The sequence below is a fragment of the Ptychodera flava genome, chromosome 21 (genome assembly GCF_041260155.1).
Source record: "Ptychodera flava strain L36383 chromosome 21, AS_Pfla_20210202, whole genome shotgun sequence".
NCBI lineage: Eukaryota > Metazoa > Hemichordata > Enteropneusta > Ptychoderidae > Ptychodera > Ptychodera flava.
Genome location: NC_091948.1, coordinates 34885066 through 34904576, shown reverse-complemented (window position 1 = coordinate 34904576; position 19511 = coordinate 34885066). Strand labels below are relative to the sequence as shown.

Genomic DNA, 19511 nt, shown 5'->3' with positions numbered 1-19511 from the left:
ATACATGTATACATTTCATGAAGTTGTAATCATAGTGGTAATAAAGAAGTAATTTCATAGTAACAGACAACAGTATCTTCAGACTGCAATCTTACAACATTCCCTGACATAATTTTTGAATTTTATATTTCTGTTGGACTGTGTTAGATAATTCATTTAAAAGAAAATCAGTCACAGTGTTTTTGTGTAGATATAAAAAGATTTTAGGAACTGGTTATTAATTTATCCGTCCTCAGAAATACATTTTACCATGGCAATCTTTATTATAATATTTTAACATGTCAAATCATTTCTTTCAGACGGTCCGTAAACACGTCAAGTTTGTTCGTGACATTATAAGAGAGGTGTGTGGCCATGCTCCATATGAAAAGAGAGCCATTGAGTTGCTTAAAGTCAACAAAGACAAGAGAGCACTCAAGTTCATAAAGAAAAGGGTAGGTACAACCTAATGCATGAAGTAGATGTTGAAGGTATTTAAGTAAGTCATTTACCTGCTTGTGATAGATGCTGGAAAACAATGAAGTGGTCCAATGTTTAGATATTTACAAATATGTTGGTTGATATCAAAGGAGATATGTAAGTTAGGACTAAGAACAATTTGGGCAGACTTTGGTTCATAAGGTTATTATCAAATCAAGTAATTCTGTTGTGCAGCCAGCACAACGTTGAAGATTACTGAACAGACTTTGCAAAGTTCTGTAAGTTCTTAGAAACTTATAAAAAATGTCCATGTTGTCATACATATCCCAACACAAGCTTATTGTATGTTCAACTCAAGTGCAGGATCTAAGGCATCAACAGTTGGTCGATTTCAATCAACTGTCGTATGGTCATCTTCAAATAAATGTTCTTACATGTAATTCACTGGTTAGTTCATCTGAAATGACATCGTGATGAGAAACTTGCTCAATAGTTTCAGTGTCTGCTGGGCTGATTTCTTACTTGGTACCAGATACACTGACGATTCACTGCTATCAATATTTTTGAGGTGAAAAAGAACATTGGAGGCAGATGATTTACATGTTAGGTAGCCAATGTACAGAGAAATGTATATGGTGTATTCAGAGATACTGTAGTAAGACGTCAGAGAGTTGAATGTCAAAATTTGTCTCTGTAAGTTTGAAATCACCAGTTCATTTGTGTTTATCAGTACATGTAGTGTAATGATCACATTTCTAGATCAAGTGCCAAACTTACCGATACTTGTGTTGAATAACTTGATATACGGTTTGTGTCTTGCAGCTTGGTACACATACACGTGGAAAGAGAAAGAGAGAAGAGATGCAAGCAACAGTTGCCCAAATGAGAAAAGCCCAAGCTCAACAGAAGTAGTCTGAGTTTGACGTCCAATCTTTCTGACTCTTTACATTGTCCACATTGCTGTATGTATTCTCTTCAAGAATATTCCAGCCATTGTTCTTTGGTAAAATAAAAGACCATATTGAACTGTATTTAGTCTCACTGTGATGTCTGTTGATCCTCACGACACAAGATTTTCTAAAAGTTTGCAATGAATGAATTTATGACTGTTGTAGGAACCTTTATCTTGATACGTGAAAAACAACTCTGGCATGTGGATGTGGTTCACTGAATGATAAATATTGAAATACATGTAGATCACAGTAATAGCAAAAGTATAGTATACCGTAATTCCGTGAAAATCATTTCTGTCAGTAGTTGTCCTGAAAGCATTCAGTCCTATAGTGTTGCGCTTTTATATTTCGTGTTGTTTGGTAAATTTCTGGCCACAATACAAAAATGACCATTTGACCAAATAATGGGTACGTGCAGACTACAAAAATGGTGTGGTTGCCCTGTATGGCATATACAGAGTATTGCATATGTGAAGGTTGACATGAAAGTCTCTTAGTAGCCACATTGAGGTTATCAGATTTTCCTGGATGACGATTTCAAGACTAACCATGTCTAATAACCCTGTCCACAGCAAAGAAAACTTACTGCTATGGAAGGCCCTGCAACAAACCTTTAGCACAGATTTGCATCAGCATTGACGGCATATAGTTGTAACAGAGCTGTGACCCTGGCTCTGTATGAACTGCTGTGAGAACACTGCTGCAAGGAGTTGCTGTGTACACAAGTTGAACAGGATCTGTATCCACGGACCACAAAACTGCTGACTTGTCATAGGGCCGAAAATTATATCACATCGACAGTCCACATTGCTTCTTTGAGTATCTTTGATGGTAGATGACAAGGTTTATAGGGTAAATATCATAATTGTCAAGGTGTCCCCCAACTATATTTGTGGCATGGAATTAAAATGATCAATGTACTCTAGCAGCTATATAGCAAACAGAAACTTTAATGGCTTTGAGCAACAGATATTCATCTTGCTAAATACTGTGATGTAATGTTAAATTTTTGTGGGAGTTTCCTAAGCTGATTTCATTGAAGTTGCCATGACTTTTAGTGCAAGCACCAGCAAAAATTTCAAAGTCCATAAAGAACAGCCCACATAGAAATGAGCTTGTGGCATGACTGGCATTGTTCATGTCACCTTTTGATACAGCAGTTCCTAGTGTATACAATTGGCTTACATTTTCCTCCATGACCAAGATATTAAGATTGGGTGGTCTTTTCAAGCACAGGATATTTTGGATAAACAATTGCATCATGGTATTTCAATGTACACAGTTCTTGTGTAAGTTTATAAATGTCTCATAATCTTTGATCATGATGTTAGATGAATTGAGAGGGATTGTTTGCACATGGTGCAGTGAGGACGTCTTGTATACCATGATGTATGAAACCAATTTTATATATTATAGACCAAACAAAGGGCACTGCCTCAGGGCAGGTGTGACCAATTTGCCAAGTGTCGGGAGAAATTGGACAAGCAGTTTCTGAAAAGATTTTTTGGCCTAAAACAGGAAATATTGCCAAGCAAATGTAAATATGTAAATTTCACCTTCAGGTAGTACGCGCCTCGCAAGTAAAAAACGTAAACTTTTTCTAAAACTTTCCTCAATGAAACTTTCAACCATTCTCTCACCAAATCAAAAATGAAAATCAGGGGTCACTGTGCATATTTTGGAACTAGCAAAACAAATTACCAAACATTTGTGACATTTAAAGTTCAGAATTAATAGATAGATAGATATGGGAGCTAAAAATGAGTCCCCCACAAGTGGTAGATCAGAGAAGAATTGTAGAAATTTGAAAGTCTGACTGTGCATCCATCGATATTTTTTTACCAGGAGAATTTATCACAAATGATACCCCAGGACAGGAATTTGATTGCCACAATACGCACCAGGTCTAGAATTTTGACTGATATCAACTGATTCCCCCTCCCCCTCCCCTTGAATCAGACCAGTGCTTTAGAGAAGTAGTTCATTGTTGACGACGGAGGATAATGGACAATCAGCCTGTACTGATATGATATGCATTACTGACAGTGGAGCTAACAAATTTCAGCGATTGTACACACTATGAAATTTCTACTAAAATATTCAATAAACAAAAACAACTTTTTATTGATTTAAATCCCATGCCCTTTATTTGAAAGTCACATTCATAACAAAATATTCCATAAATGTAATTTCATTAAATAATATTCAACAGAAAAAGTTTTAAATTCATTCCAACACCCTTTATTTGAAAGTCATAATCAATCCAAAATTTACATAAATGTACCTTCAAGAAATTCTATTCAACAGAGAAAACTGTTTTTAATTCATTTCTACACCATTTATGTGAGGAAAGTTATGATCATAGCAAAATTTTACATAAATATATCTTCATTAAATCATATTTTAAACCATATAGCCCGCTCACAATATTTATATCATTTCTAAAGTCATGAATTAAATCAAATTTAACAAATACAACAGTTATTCCCGAAAATATTACTGAATTTTCTTTTTTGTTAATTGATGAAGCATCAAAGTCACTTTATCAACATTTTCAACTTTCATCATCTGGCAAAAATTATGCAAGAAAGTAATCACATGTCAATGAAAGTTGTGACTTGAACACTTTGTCCATTGAAATGATGGAGTCTATAACACAAATGTACTTACCTTAAAAACACTAACATTATATGGAAAACATGGAAACAAAACCATTGCATAGTACTATGGTAAGGACAAAAGAACTGCATAGGAAATAATAATGAGTTTATGGATGGGCCTTGAACTGATTCACGGGGCCTCCAACAAATGGCTTGGCCTTGACAATATCTTGTAAATATAACTATAATATGCTTGAAAACAATGATCTTTTCTGTAATTTTACTCAAATTGGCAAGATTTCTAACACATGCAACTTGAGACCCACTCCATAGAATTCGAAATTCAATGGTATAGACATGTAATATTACATGTTTAGTGAAATTTTAGAAAAATTTGGTATTATTTACTATCAAGGTCAAGTGCTAGTAAGTGTTTGGTGCTTTAATATTTTAAATGTATCATCTTGAATACACTATTTATCATCAATCTGATGGCAAAATATCTACAAAAGAAATTGATATCATACTATTGAAATTCTAATAAACAAAAAATAAACAAATCTTGAAATGTATCATCGCACATCATTTTAACCCGTCTGTTTTTGATTACTCAGCCACATAAACTTGAGTAACATCTGTCATACGGATGACATAAAAAAGCCCAAAATCTGCAGTTGTTACTGATTTCTCAGACCTCAGAACTGTAGATCTGACAATCGTCTGATTTGATAAAACTGAAACATGGTTAATATGATCATTGATAATCACTACAGCATATTGTATACTTGGTCTCTACTTGTATAGGCAAATGTAGAACTAGTGATTTTAATTAAACGGTTCCACCAACATCAAAAGGCAAGAAATGACACAGAATTAAGACAAATTTACTTGATGAACACTTGGATGACTTCATCCTGTGTCTCTCTTTCATAATTAACTTGGAAACTGAAAGACTTGGCAGTGAACGACATAGAGTCTCTATGATAAGCTGATATTTAATATCATCTTTAATTGTTAAACCTTGCTACTGTCCACCAGATATCAAAAAGTAGCATGTACGGAATAGAGGGGATTTCAAGTCTGTAAATATTAAAGTTAGAAAGAGTATGTGAAAGGAGATCTCAAACCTGTCCATCACCAGACCCCACTCCCTTCAAAATTATCATAATTTGTAAAATTGTACGTATGAGTGATTATAATAATAAATGAGTAGATTTGAAGGCACTAGTGTCCTTTATTGTAACTTCAATTGACTTGGTTTGATTGAATCATTCATTCCCAATGCTAACACAGTGACTCTGTATGTCTGTAGAAAACTGTAGAACTTACACAGAATACAAAAGTATTCTTTTAGTCTGATCAAATCAGGCAGTAATCATTCATGGAAGCAAAATATTACATCAATAAACTAGGTTGAAACTTGATCCTGATAAAATGCTCTTATTGGAAAAAGTAAACAGTGTTATTATTGCACTTAGTCAGAAATATGCTAATTACTCAATAATTACGAAGACCCACTGACAACTGTCCCTGTCAGTCCAAAAAGTAAATGACAAGTATAGATATATTTATATAAATTACTCTTTAAAGCATGAAGATAAATAAACATTTCTATTACTGTATAAATACAAAGTGATTAGATGGATTGCTGTTTCTTTAGGAAACTTTCTTTTTCTTTGCTGCCAGGACACTAGCTGGTATGTCAGGTCGTAACTCTCGATACATAGCCTGTGAACATAACAGAGTTTGATAATGAAATTTAACTTTCAAACTGAGACTATGAATAGAGTTCATAATCTGACATATTAGACAACCTTTATATGGTACTTATAACAACTCAAAGAGATGTTGACTGACAACAAAGTTCAAAGACTGACAATGAATGGACAAATATTTATCATAAGCTTTGCATTGCTGACAGCGCAGTCTACAATTATGACCCTTTATTGTTTCAATCAAAGTAATTTAATGTAAGTATGCATTGTTTCACCAACAAGTTTAAAGCTATAGTGATGCTCAAATTATATTTACAATGGCATGTAAATGGAATTTGAACAATAATTCACATTAAAACAAACAATTTTATTTCTAATCCTTGCTGGTGCCAGATTTTACCCGACGTGATTCTCTCATAACTGTCTGCAGCATGGATATGGATAAAAATATTACTTTATCAAAAAAACATGAATAATCTGTACTGATATCTTGTAAAACAAGACCTTGATAGAAATGAAATGTACGCTATGAATGACTTACCAATTCATCATCAGAAGGAACTCTTGACAAGAAATCTGCCAATTCATTGTTGTCAATGTAGTGTGGATTGCGAAGCTTCTTGGTGAATTTGTTACAACCTATTGGTAAAACATAGCATGTGAGTTACTAATATGTACAATAAACACATTAGCTTCATCATTGTAAACTTCAAACAAAATCTCATACTGGTATTCTATCATGGCACTAACATTCAATGTAAACACAGTTGATGAGAGCATGAATAAAATGCAGAGTTAATTGTAGATTGAACAAATCCTACCATACCAGAACAGAAAATCCTCAAGCATCATTTAGATATTTCAAACAGAGACAATTTTGGACCAAGAGTGACATATTTGCATGTTAAACTTGTTAATTTCATTGAGATTTGAGCATATCTGAATTCAACATCGGTATCTTGCTTGCTAACTTTGTCAATTTTACAGAATCATGTACATGTATATTAAAAATCTCCTAATTCAGACATCTGATGAAATCTGTGCAATAAAGAATTCAACTCTTTGAATGAGTGCGAGATCAAACTGTAACTGTACTGTGTTATTGGCTAAAAAGTTGATATAAGATCCATGTTGAAATGCATAGAACCTTCACTTTGCTGGAAACACGGTGTTCAACCGATCCTTGCACACAGATAGCATTTCTTAATTGCTTTACTGATTAGCAGAAACCTGTGTACAACTTACTGCAGCATACATGATAGATACATGTAAGGGGCTTCTTGGATGTCAAATGGTACGTTAGCTCAGTTGTGAAGTTTGTGAATCTTTTATCACAAATACTTTGTTAAAAACTTCAAGATAACATTGAATGGTTCTGTTAAATATAAGCATCTCTGAAGAACAATGTTTCTTCTTTGATTGACAGATGACAACAATCTTTTTCAGAATTGTTTGTGTCTATTGATATTTAGGTAATCAAATGAAGGGAAGGTCGGTCTTCCAGACAGAGAACAACAAAACAAAAGAAGTTATTCTCTTCACTGTGTTGTGATTTCTAAGCTGAGCTCAATTGATGGACTTGATGACAATTTCCTCACTACTACTGAGGGGAAATTTTCTCACTACGACTAGCACCGAGGGGGAAATTTCAAGGAGTAAGGGCTTTTTCAATGTCACTATCATAACTTGGAAGGAGTATACTGAAGGGATGGCATGATAAGGTTTCATGGAATATCAGAAAGATTACAAAAGTTTGTTTTCATTAAGAATTCAATCCTGACTAAGGGCTTCTAAATGACATCTCAGCTTGGCTGAAAAGACTCAATATTTTCTCATGGTCATAAGATAGACTTTGTATTGATTTCCACTTACCCCATGCTAAAATAAGATAGCGCAATGGAATGTTGTAAAGAACCACTGTTACAATACACAACACAATGATGAGTAACCATGACAACCAAGGTACTGTGTAATTAAATGTACTGCAAGAATAATCACAAAAAATTCAATGATTTAGCACAAAGTCAAACACCTTTGGTGTATAAACAGTAACTTTGACAGTGATTTTCTCATATTCTGGTCAAGTACAATCATTTCATCATTGAAACTAATAAACTTAAAAACTTACAAACAGTTGAGAGTTGACAAGAGTTCATCAGAATCAGACTCCATAAAACGCATTGTAGCTATTAAAACATATCACAGTTATACGATGATGTTTGTTTGTTGCAAAAATAATGATGACTATTAATATTATCTATATTTGGCTATCCATTGTGATGACAGTGTATAATACAAAACAAAAAGCATTCTTTTGTCCAAGTCAATAATTGCATCTATCCAACGGTGGCTCATCTTCCTCTTCTGCATATTATCACTGAATTTAGAAGTACATGTACATTGGACTCCGGGGTTTTTTATTTCTATCAGTATTAATCAACTGATTGTTACTGGGATGTGGCACTGAGAGTAAAGAGAAATTTGTGAACACACCATAACCACATTTTGATAAACTAAGAGTGTTTTATTGTGAAAAGGCAAAGAAACAAACAAAGAATAAAACGGTGTACAAGCAATACCAGCCCTAAGTACCCATGCATGGCTAACACTGTAAAATTTGGGAGACACCCCCCCCCCCCCCCCCCCCTCTCAGCATGGAAGTGAAGGGCAGTTGATGACCTTGAGCCAAGGTAAGGTTACAACTGCCCAGAGAGTGGATCCTTCCTCTGAGGCTAAAAGTGAGAGAACAGAGTAGAATTCCTACGGAATGGGGTCAGGACAGAATCCAAGGCGATGCTTAAAAGGCGGCAGCAAAGAGAGATGGATACAGAAATCGGGATTAGAGGGAGGTGGGACTAATTTAGGCTGTGTGCCGTGTGCAAAAGGGGAGCTGATAGGTTGAGAGAAATCTGTAGGGTCGTATTTACAACAGTTAATTTACGTCTAGAAGCAGGAAGGGAGTAGTGTGGCCAGTTCACAAAACACATCTGTCCACAAAGCACAAATTTCACTTAAAGGACCTGGGGCAGAAGAACTTTTAAGGAGGCTAATTTTGATCACACTTTAGTAAAACAAAAGTGTAATTCTTAAGGCACTCACAAAACATGTTGAATGACTTTGTAGGAGAGACTGTAAAATAAACTTCACATGTGACACAACTAAGCATCAATTTTCTATTATGCTTTCAAATTCTTGAATAATTACATTAGCTAAAGTAATTCCAATATTTGATGATAACCTACTTGTTGACTCTTTCACCCATGGCTGCAGCATCACCTAATCCATTCTGTACTTGCAAACACACTTCTTGAATCTGCTGTAATTTTTCTTTGAAGCTCTTCTTTTCTTCAGGTTGCTACAGAAGCAAATGCAACATATAGTTGTAAGACTTTGAGTAAAATATTCTCTATTTTCATATCCAACTTTCTTATCAAGACTACCTGTTAAATTATGCTTTACTTGACATGGCTTTCATAAGTTCTGTCAATATCAGAAGCTTCACTGCAAAACACTTTTCACCGAAGCTTAGCATTGTTTTCCGCAAAGTCTTGCTATAAATTTGCATATGGTCATACATATCAATCATTGAACTGTGTTGCCAGATAGTGATATTGATAAGTGCAATATTGTGTGACAGAACACTTATGTGATTGTTTACCACAAAGGATGCAATTGCAGATGATACATGCATATGAAATGAATATTTGTAACAAACAGCCACAGTGATTTTGAGTGTGTTTAGTGATAACTGGACTTCATACTTGATATTATAACAGAATAATCTATGACAGATAACCTACTCTGAAAGCAATTTCACTGTATAATTGCGAAAAAGATTAACAGTAAAATTTGGGAGGTATATGTGTTAGGAATTTCTCCTGAGTGTCGTCTTGTTGTTGATCATTAGAGCAAAACAATGACATTTTACATTGGTTACAGATCGTCCTATCTGAACTTACAAATGAAATCAAATTCATGCTAATGAAAATTCTGAAGGTATCAATACTGAGTAAGGTGTATTCCTTGAAATCCTACTTGAAAACTGTCTTCAAAGTCTTTCAGGGAGTAATTCTATTGATTGTGAAATATCTTGAATCAAAACAACCAAATAATACAATGTTTGGATGAATGCAGTTAGATGCATTACTGAAAAGTTCTGTATGATATAGGTATGGTTCAGAATTGGTATATCATCAAAATACTAGATCCATAATTTGTTGCACTGCCTTGGATGAAGATAAAGTAGATTAGTTGTGGCGACGAGTCATGTCATCTTACATACCTTTTTCTGTAAGATGTATAGTTAGCATTGAAGGAAACGGGGAACAAAACGTTATTATTGTCCAGTCAATTCAAGTGGCAGATATAAGAATATATAAAAAAGTGTTACATTTCCAAATAAACAATACAATGATTTGAAATGTTGAATTTGATTGAGCAGCTGTTTGTGCTATTCCTTTCTCAAAGACAGAGTAACGACGAACATTTCTTGAAAAATGTCAACTACCTCAAAATGCTGACTTGTATAATTGAAATTAATTTCATAATCATTAAGCATTATATTGATAAATATAAAATTGGCTCCTGGCATCAAACTTACTCTTGCACATTGACCAATAACTCTTATTCTGTTCAAAATAAACTTCTTTCAAATGATTCAAGTAAACTTAAAGGTAATAAATACGTCAGTGCAATCTATTGTCCTAATCACATTGTAAGGACTGTGTTCTAATGAATTTTTTGATTTTTCATGCTGATACTTTCAAATGTAATGCTACATTTGGAACTCCTTCAATTCATTTCAATAAATGGCTTATTGATTTTTGTCGTCTTTATCAATAACTATCAGGGTGTATGTGTTACAGTTTAACCAATGCACACAGCTATGGTACATAGATATACTATCGGGTCAGTCACAATCAGGGTGCGCTAGATGATTTTCATTTGTTATGGACATATATCTGCTATTCAGACTGATATTATATTGCTTATTTGTTTCTAATAAATAGTAATAGTTGTAACTAACTTGGTCACATAAAGAAATATTGCATATATTGTGCAGGTTTGGTTGTACATCCACAAAAATGCCTTTAAAAACTGTAAAAAGTAGCGTTATGCTGTTTCACTTCAAAATGTACTTAATTTCAAAATGTTTTTTGGAACACAGTGTTAAAATTGTGGAATTTTTAGCTTACATATGTTATTGCAGAATACCTAATCTTCCTTTCACAAGTTATTTCATGTGATTATGTGCATCGGAACAGAAACTGTGGTATTTTTACCAAAACTGTAACATCGTTATGTTTTTTGTGTTTTATGACCATAAGTACATATACCTTTACTTTTTATGTAGAAAAATGGGTAAAATATTGTAATATTGAATTTAATTCCAACCTCAACATCCATGGCAAGCAGTTTATACACCAAAATTAAAATAAAATTGCATATTGTATTGTTTTGTGAATAAATGAAAATGGAGATTGTTGTGGTCGGAATTTCTTGTAGCGTCCGTGACACACTCATATCTTAAGGACAACAGGAGTTATAAAAGATCTGATGTCACAGGCCTAAGTGTCAATAGGTGCCTACCTTAAATAAACAAATTATATAATTACTGTCCCTTGCATTCACTATTAATATTCCAAAAATATGGAAATGTAGCATCCGTGACGGTGTAGCGTCCGTGACGGTGTTTACTACATAGTCATAATTAATAACTATATTTAAAACATTTTAAAGCAGTTAATCCACTGAAACATAAATACTAGTGTGTATTGGGTGTACATACATGGAGTTGTGTTACAAAATGTCTTCAAGGCATAAAACTGTAAATTTGCACAAAATTGATTTTTTAAAAAGTAATAAAACACTCAAAAATTTATGTTGAGCCTCAACTGTAACACTTAGATTGGTGTTTTTTAAGAATGCAGTAATTATATTGAATATGTTATTAGAATTCTAGTGAAAAGAACAATGAATTCTGTGCTGTATATGCATTATTATTGTGTATTCCATTTCAATTCATTATGTCACGGATGCTACAATAAAATGCAAACATTGTTTTCAGATTATAAGCCAATCTGAATGTGAAATAACCACCACATTTTATTGTAATTGTTATCACATTTTGAATTTTAAAAAATCAAGGGGGTAAGAAATGACATTTGTGTTAACTCTGTCTCCACCACTTTCACATATTATGAAGGCAGAGAGTACGAACGTAAAGTTGGCATCATCCTCATCCTCATCCTCAGGTGACCTTTCTAGCTGACGCTAAAATGACGCTACTCAGCATCAGCTTCAGCGTCGTATCCAAAGATTGCCGAAGTTACGCTACCCGATGATGGATAAATGATAAAATTCGCCCATAACTTAAGAAAATAACAACTCCATTCTTTCTCAACTTTCTTTTGAATCCTAAAACTGGTTTGCAGGTAATATTTATCGTTTGAATATCTCATATGGAATAGTTTTTGGAAATGTTCGTAATTTTCAGTCCATTGATCCGCGGATGTGTTTGTTGGTATCCTCTTAACTCTTGCGTTAAGATTTTCCAAAAATTGGTGCAAAAAAGGTATACATGGTCCGAAATGTGTAAAAATTGCCACCATGAGAGGTGATATGAAAGCCCTAATTATTCAAAAGACATATAAAACAATTAACTTGTATAACTATGACTTGAGGCCTGAAAAGTCAATGTATTAAACATAAAACCTTTGAACTTTAAGGAAATTAAGGGCTAAGAATGTGTTGCGTTATAACTACAACGTGAGAAACGGATATTGAGAGGAGAGGTAACTAAATATTATGAAATGCAAATCCCACTGTGTTTTAATTAACATTTACAGTGATATGAAACTTGGAGCACATTTTTAAAGACATTTTTACACTTATCATTCCATCAGACGCATTTGGGAATAATCGGATCTGACGCCGGTGGAGCTGACGCTGTAGCGTCATCCTCATCCTCATTTTTGCGTGACCCCTGAGGCTGAGGATGAGGATGACGCCAACTTTACGCTCGTCAGAGAGTACAGATATATTATAGAACAGAGGTCAAAGGTTGGCAGACTACGTCTCTGATCTCCAGCCTCACCTAGGTGTGTGTGCGCCCCATCCTGACAGGTGTTAGAACAGATGCAAGCCATTTGGATTTCTGGGGTGGTGTGTCAGATACATTGTAGCAAATTTTATTGTGGGACCACAGGTCAAAGTTTAACAACCTGTCGCTCTAGCCTGATCTAGGTGTCTAGTTTTATCTTGGTTTTACACTTTAAGTAAGGCACAAGCAATGTTAACTTCTGTGTTTTTTGATGTATTGAAAGTTTATTACTGGTATAGACATTTTTCACATACTCCAACTGATTTTTGCAGTAGTTGCTATAGCTTTCTTGTTCAATTTAAAGAAATCGTCAATGTTTTGACACAATTTTCACAATTTAAATGTTTGATAGAGAAAGGTTTGGAGAAAAGAGAAAGAAAAAACCAGATTGTTGATTGCTTTTTATATTTCAAATTGACCTAACTTTCAAGTTTGATTTTGGTAGCGTCCGTGACAAAATTACATGTCATACTAAACAGAAAATATTTTAGAAAGAAGTTCATTTTGATTACACTAAATGGTATTAATATTGTTGCTATAGCATGGTTAATTCATGACAATAAAACTTTTTAAGTACAGCATACCAGTGGAAGGACATAGAGAAGTTGAAAGTCCTATTAAAAAATATGATCAATATTGTTGTATTTCTCACTAAACTTGAGGTTGTGTTTATCCATGGAAAAATTAAGTAAATCATACCAAGTATAGCTTATTTTAATGCCAATATGCATCTTTATATTGTAATAACATAACAAAGCATTAACAAATCATTGTTTAAAATTTTATTATGACATTTGTGTTTCATGTACAACATTTCTGTAGCGTCCGTGACACTACGTCGACCATATAAAACATGTGCACTGTGGTAAAACTAATGACGTTTGCTTCACCAAATTTTAGGAAGATATGCCCCATACCTTAACCTTTCAACATATTATTTAACTGGACAGTTATCATGAACTTGAAATTTTGACCTAAGTGACACACTCTAGCGCACCCTGATTGTGACTGACCCACATAGAAGCATACATGTACACTGACAGGGTAATACAACTGAATGCCAGGGACATCAGTACGATCCAAAGATACCCTTTTCATGATGGGCATTAAAAAATAAACTTGAAGTGTACTGTGAATTCTATAGAATTAAAGGTTTTACATGTTTCTGTTATGACTGCTTGTCAAAAGAGTCAAAGTTGTTGTCTGTCAAAATTATCTTCGTCAATTGTAGAGCTCCACTGACAGTGCAATTGTAGAGCTCCATTGACAGTGCAATTGTAGAGCTCCATTGACAGTGCAATTGTAGAGCTCCACTGACAGTGCAATTGTAGAGCTCCACTGACAGTGCAATTGTAGAGCTCCATTGACAGTGCAATTGTAGAGCTCCATTGACAGTGCATTCTCTTTGAGATGCCATTGTCTCAACATGTGGTGTGAAATCCAAGAAAATTTTAAATACCAGGTACAACATCTATTGATGTAGGACTGACTTGAAACAACTTCAAAAATTGTAACAGTGACTCAGGGGATTGAGAAATTCTAAAAGTAATAGCTTCTGTTTAAGTAGTATGCGTATCAAAAGTAAAGGACTTTTGCTCAAAGTCTCCTAAATGAAACTTTCAACCATACTCTTAACACATCAACAATAAAAATTGGGGTCACTGTGCAAAGTTTGCCACTGGGGAATTAAATTACCAAACATTAACCAATATTTGAAATTCAAACTGTCCATCACCCCAGTGTTACTTCTATGGGAAGAAATACATTTTTGATTTTTGAACAACTCAGATGGTGAAAATCTTTCTTACTCCAAGTGCTTAAATATTAGCTCCCATAAGTGATAGATCAGAAAAGAATTGTAAAAATTTGAGAGTCCAGATATCTGTCCCCGAGGTGTATTCTACCTTAATTAATATTGTTTGGCATTTCAAACATGCTCACAGAAAGATCTTTAAAATAGACCCTCAACCCTGCTCTAAGACAGAACATAACAGATGAAGAGAGTAATGACAAATTCTGTTGGTCACCAGGAGTACCAGATTAAAAGGTGCATTAGCAAATTGCAAGCTTTAGTGTATTGAGTAGTTAGATTTTACAATCATTGTACTAATTAAGCAACATCATCAGCTAAGTTCAAGGTTTGTTCTAGAAGAGAAATGAAATATTCTTGACATCAAAATAACAGTACACAGTTGACAAACTAAAGTTACTTCCAGCATTCAGAATCACAAATCAGATCACCTTCACTGCAAATCAGATCACCTACACTGCAAATCAGATCACCTACACTGCAAATCAGATCACCTACACTGCAAATCACTGAATCCCAAATGAAAATCCTATTCACACTGTGGCATTATTTTAACTCTGATTGTATTATTAGTAATTTCTGAGTCTATGACACGTACATTCATGATTTATAAAGTGCATTTTTGAACTCATAATTCACATTTACCTGCTATGTAGAAGCTACTCTGAGTTATTATCTTACAAGTGGTATGCTTACTTGTCTAGCATCTGTAGCTTTTTCAAATTGGTTTACGCTTTCAAATTAATGTATATTACTGAAGTTCAAACTAACAAGACACCTTGACAATTTTCCCTTAAAACTAACAGTCATCTTAATTGGTCATGAAAGTTGAAATTTTTTCACTTTAAGTTGTTTCAATTGCCTGTCAGGATTGCATCTGATGATATCTCAATAATGTATATTTTACATTTACGGCTTAAATTACAGATTAAAAAATCTCAAGATCAGCAGCATAGATCTATTCAACTTTAGAAAACAACTGAGTCAACTTTGCAGTCAAGACCTTTATTCTACTGTCAACTCTCTCAACATTTGTGAGTTGACTTTCACTTTTAAACATTCTACGAAACATCACCAACAGTGAACATACCTCTTCATGACAGCTGTGATATATCATACATGAACTTTTGGTTTTACACCAAGAAAACGTCTTAACCCCCCACCTCCCCTCCATCCTGTCACATTGCTTGGAATCTTCCAGACAACGCATTTGAAAGATGAAGCATTATTTAAAATTTTCAAGGTTACAAATATAGTAGCAGTAATTGTCATACATCCATTTCATAAATTTTCTGAACTATCTTCTGCATCATGAAAAATTTCAAAAAGAATGTGATGAGAATTGGTGTTAGATTTATAACATGCAAGATGAAAAACATACAGTGTGATAGGTATGCATGCACTTAGACTTTACGGACAAAAGATTCAAACATGATAATAATCTACCAAAGGAAATTTTTAGTGAGAAAGATTTGTAAGACAAAGTCTTCTTGGTTTACCTTGGATTTTTTATCAGGTTCAGGTTCATCATCTTCATCATCATCACTATCTTCATACGGCTGAAATTATCAAATAATTATCTCTTCTTTAATGACATAATTACATGGTAGTAGTAGTTACACATTCAAACTGTTGTCCTCCTTCCAAAGTGATTTCCATCTCATTCTGAGTCAGTGCTTATACATTGATTCATTGATCTTTTAACAAACAAGTGTCCATGTGTGAGGGTCAACAGCTGTGTAGCAAACGAATGTTTTACATCAACAGGCTCGCCTCAGGGTAGCAATCTCTCCCTCCCGTATATATTGTATACTGATGACTGTAGAAGTCAATATCAGGACAGACATATTGTGAAGATTGCTGATGACTCCTTAATCTTGCTAAAAGATGGTGAAAGATATCATGGTCCTATTGTCGATTACTTCACTAAGTGGTGTGATAGTACGTTTCTACGGTTGAATGTCAGTAAAACCACAGAGATGTGTATTGACTTCTGAAGGGGTCAAACTATCTCCAAGCCAACAACAATACATGGTGCAGAAATTGAAATCATCAGAAAATATAATTGTCTTGGTTCTACATTGGATGATAAATTAAAGTGGGAGGAAAAAACTGATGTAATCTGAGGTAACAGGGCAACAACATGTATTTTTCCTAACTGAACAAATTTAAAGTACACAAATCTCTAGTGGCATTGTTTTCATTCATTAAAAAAAACAAACCATAAAAATCTTGCAAGTAAATTACATCAACCAGCTTCTGAAAACTGTACACAATCAGCGCGACGCTTCTGTGATCAGCTTGACCTTCTAGGGTTGAGGTCAAGGGTCATGACATTTGCTTCAGGATTTTGACCGTACTCGGATGTACGGGGGCACAATCACACTCCTGCCAGGTCGGAATACATCTATCTTAGTTGCACTGCGTGCCGATGCCGAAATTACGGGATTTTTAGGGGCAAAAATGAAGCAAATACCCCTATTTAACTGTGCCGGATATTTCCGGCACTAAAGGTATATGGTAATTCAAAATGGCGCCGTATATATCCGGCGTTGAAGGTAGTCAAGGGGTTAAATAAAATCAGGTGATACATTTCTGTATAATTTCTCTGGACACAACAATACTTTAACAACAAAATGGATATCTAGAAGCCATATCGGATTGTCTCGCATAGCAAATTGACTTGAATATGTATGCCATTGTGCACTGTCCGAATTCAAAATACGGTAAGATGAGCTATGTCTGTGAAATGGCTTTGGATATGAGAAATATCAAGAACGGGAAGACAGGGGAGGAAACATTTCACTACTGCACTTGATAGAGAAATAAGAATGACTTACATCATCATCACTTGCTTTCATGAGACCTCCAACAACACTGTACACTACATAGTTTTTCATGAATAACACCAGAAGACCTAAAGGTGCCATGTACAATTCAAACATCAAAACTCCAACTATAAAACCCTGGAAAAAATATCATCAAAAATTAATATATACCACAACAGAAAAACAAAGATGGTAATTTAAACTTGTAAATACATGTATACTGTATCACAGGAATGCACAAAAGACTGCAGTAAGGATTATGATGTACACTTGCATATATTTTAATTTCTTTTGACTGTTCTTGCATGACAGAATGAAGTCATGTACATTTTCAGAAGAATAACTGGAGTCGACTTACAGCAAAGGCACATGCACTTCTTGCTTTGTTTTCCCAATCAAAGCAGCTTCTCATCATCTTGCCAGCCTCTACAGCGTTCAAGGCTAGTTTCTTTATACGATTGATATTGCGCATCAAAATCTAAACACAAAACAAAACAAAAGTGACATCTATTTGTTTCTTGCAAGAATTAATGTAAAACTGAATTACCATTTGCACAATGAGGTCAAAAGTTACACATAAGTTTTCCTACTTAATTTTTATGACTATCATGCATTGTCATATTATTTTACTTAAATGCACTACCACCTTTTAATTTCCTTATCAAAATAAACCATACCATACATCTGAAAACGGCAGTCCATATTCACAAGTTTTCAGATACCACCTGATCATCAAACACAGATCACTTTCAGTGTTACATTCGCTTTATCACATGTCTACACAAATTTATTCCAACTGTTTAGCACCTTTGATGTACGAGAAAGAAATTTGATAAGGCATACCAAACATTTGGTATCGACTATGAGGAATCAAGGGTGGCCCCAGAAAGCACCCAATCTCGAGAAACCTTTTTCATATGACCGAAACTGCACTCAGTTTAGTTCTTCAGACTGAAAGTCTGATTATCTAACTAAAAGTAACATTTCAAAGTAAGATATCAATACTGATCCAGTGCTAACAGGAACAATACAAAAAATACAGTCAAGGACAGTGTGCTCACATTCGGTTTGAATTGGTAAATTCAAGAAATATTTAAACCAGAAAAACAAGAATGACAAAAGCAAATAAGGTCTGCAACTTAGGTACTGGAGATCATCTTTAGGAACATGCATATCAACTTCTATAGCAATGGGACAAGCAGATCCTACATACATAAAGCAATTCAACAAAAAAATTAGCCAGAGAAGCTTGACAAAAAGAAAAGGTGGGAGAGAGCGGGGAAAAATAAAGAGTGGGAAAAAATGTACAAGGGATCTGGTAAAAAGTAATGCTACCTCATCAATCTTCTAGCCCCTACCCCCTCCTGAATATCAAATGTTCCACCCCTTACATAAGACCAGCTGGCAGGAAATGTATTTACAACCTTGGGAATGTTTTAATTAATGCTATGAGTGCTATCATTCGAATGTAAACAACACTTAAATCAGTTACAGATAGTGAAATGCCTTCCACTGTGGGGGATTACGACATCTGGAATTATCCTGGATCCAAATTTCTCATCAGTTCTTGTGTGTCTTACATGCAAAAGTTGCAAAAATTGGTTCGCAATGAAAAAATTTACCTCAACTTTGTTTTCTGGATCAAATTTTACTACAAATTGATATTAAATATGACAAAATTATGTTCACAGCCTTCGAAATTCTCTCACAACATATCCTGGGTTGGTGTGGGTCATTTAAGGTCACAACTGAGAAAATTACCTAAAATATAAAAATTTGGGGTTCCCAACACTTTGAGCAGAAAATTTATCTCATAACATCCCTCGGGACCTTTGTACCAAATTACAAAGCTATCAGACAAGTAATTTTGAGAACAAGTTTTCTTGACCAAAATGACAAAATTGTCTTCAAAAATACAAATTTGTATATTTCAGGACAATTTCCACATATCTAACTATTGTCATCCCTGGACATCTGTACACCAAATATAAAAGCTGTCTGTCCAGCCAGGGGCTTTAAAAAGAAAATATTTTTAAAGATTTTTTGAACAAAAATGACAAATATTGCCCCAAAACAGTAATAT

The 19511-nt window shown here is 34.4% G+C and overlaps 2 protein-coding genes across 5 annotated transcripts in view; one reads left to right on the top strand and one right to left on the bottom strand.

Annotated features, from left to right (window-relative positions):
* Positions 1-1451, top strand: part of LOC139122110 (large ribosomal subunit protein eL36-like) — a 33828-nt gene extending 32377 nt beyond the window's left edge. For all 3 annotated transcript variants that reach the window (XM_070687500.1, XM_070687502.1, XM_070687503.1), the window contains exons 3-4: positions 300-434; positions 1243-1451. In XM_070687500.1, the coding sequence (XP_070543601.1) occupies positions 300-434; positions 1243-1332 (225 nt within the window). In that variant the 3' untranslated portion in view covers positions 1333-1451. The remainder of the gene's footprint in view (positions 1-299; positions 435-1242) is intronic.
* Positions 1452-3591: 2140 nt separating this feature from the next.
* The window catches only part of LOC139122109 (multiple C2 and transmembrane domain-containing protein 1-like), a 48299-nt gene continuing 32379 nt past the window's right edge, over positions 3592-19511 (bottom strand). For both annotated transcript variants that reach the window (XM_070687498.1, XM_070687499.1), the window contains exons 15-21: positions 17787-17906; positions 17441-17566; positions 16100-16159; positions 8931-9043; positions 7561-7670; positions 6230-6327; positions 3592-5701 (exon numbers count right to left, since the gene is read on the bottom strand). In XM_070687498.1, the coding sequence (XP_070543599.1) occupies positions 5630-5701; positions 6230-6327; positions 7561-7670; positions 8931-9043; positions 16100-16159; positions 17441-17566; positions 17787-17906 (699 nt within the window). In that variant the 3' untranslated portion in view covers positions 3592-5629. The remainder of the gene's footprint in view (positions 5702-6229; positions 6328-7560; positions 7671-8930; positions 9044-16099; positions 16160-17440; positions 17567-17786; positions 17907-19511) is intronic.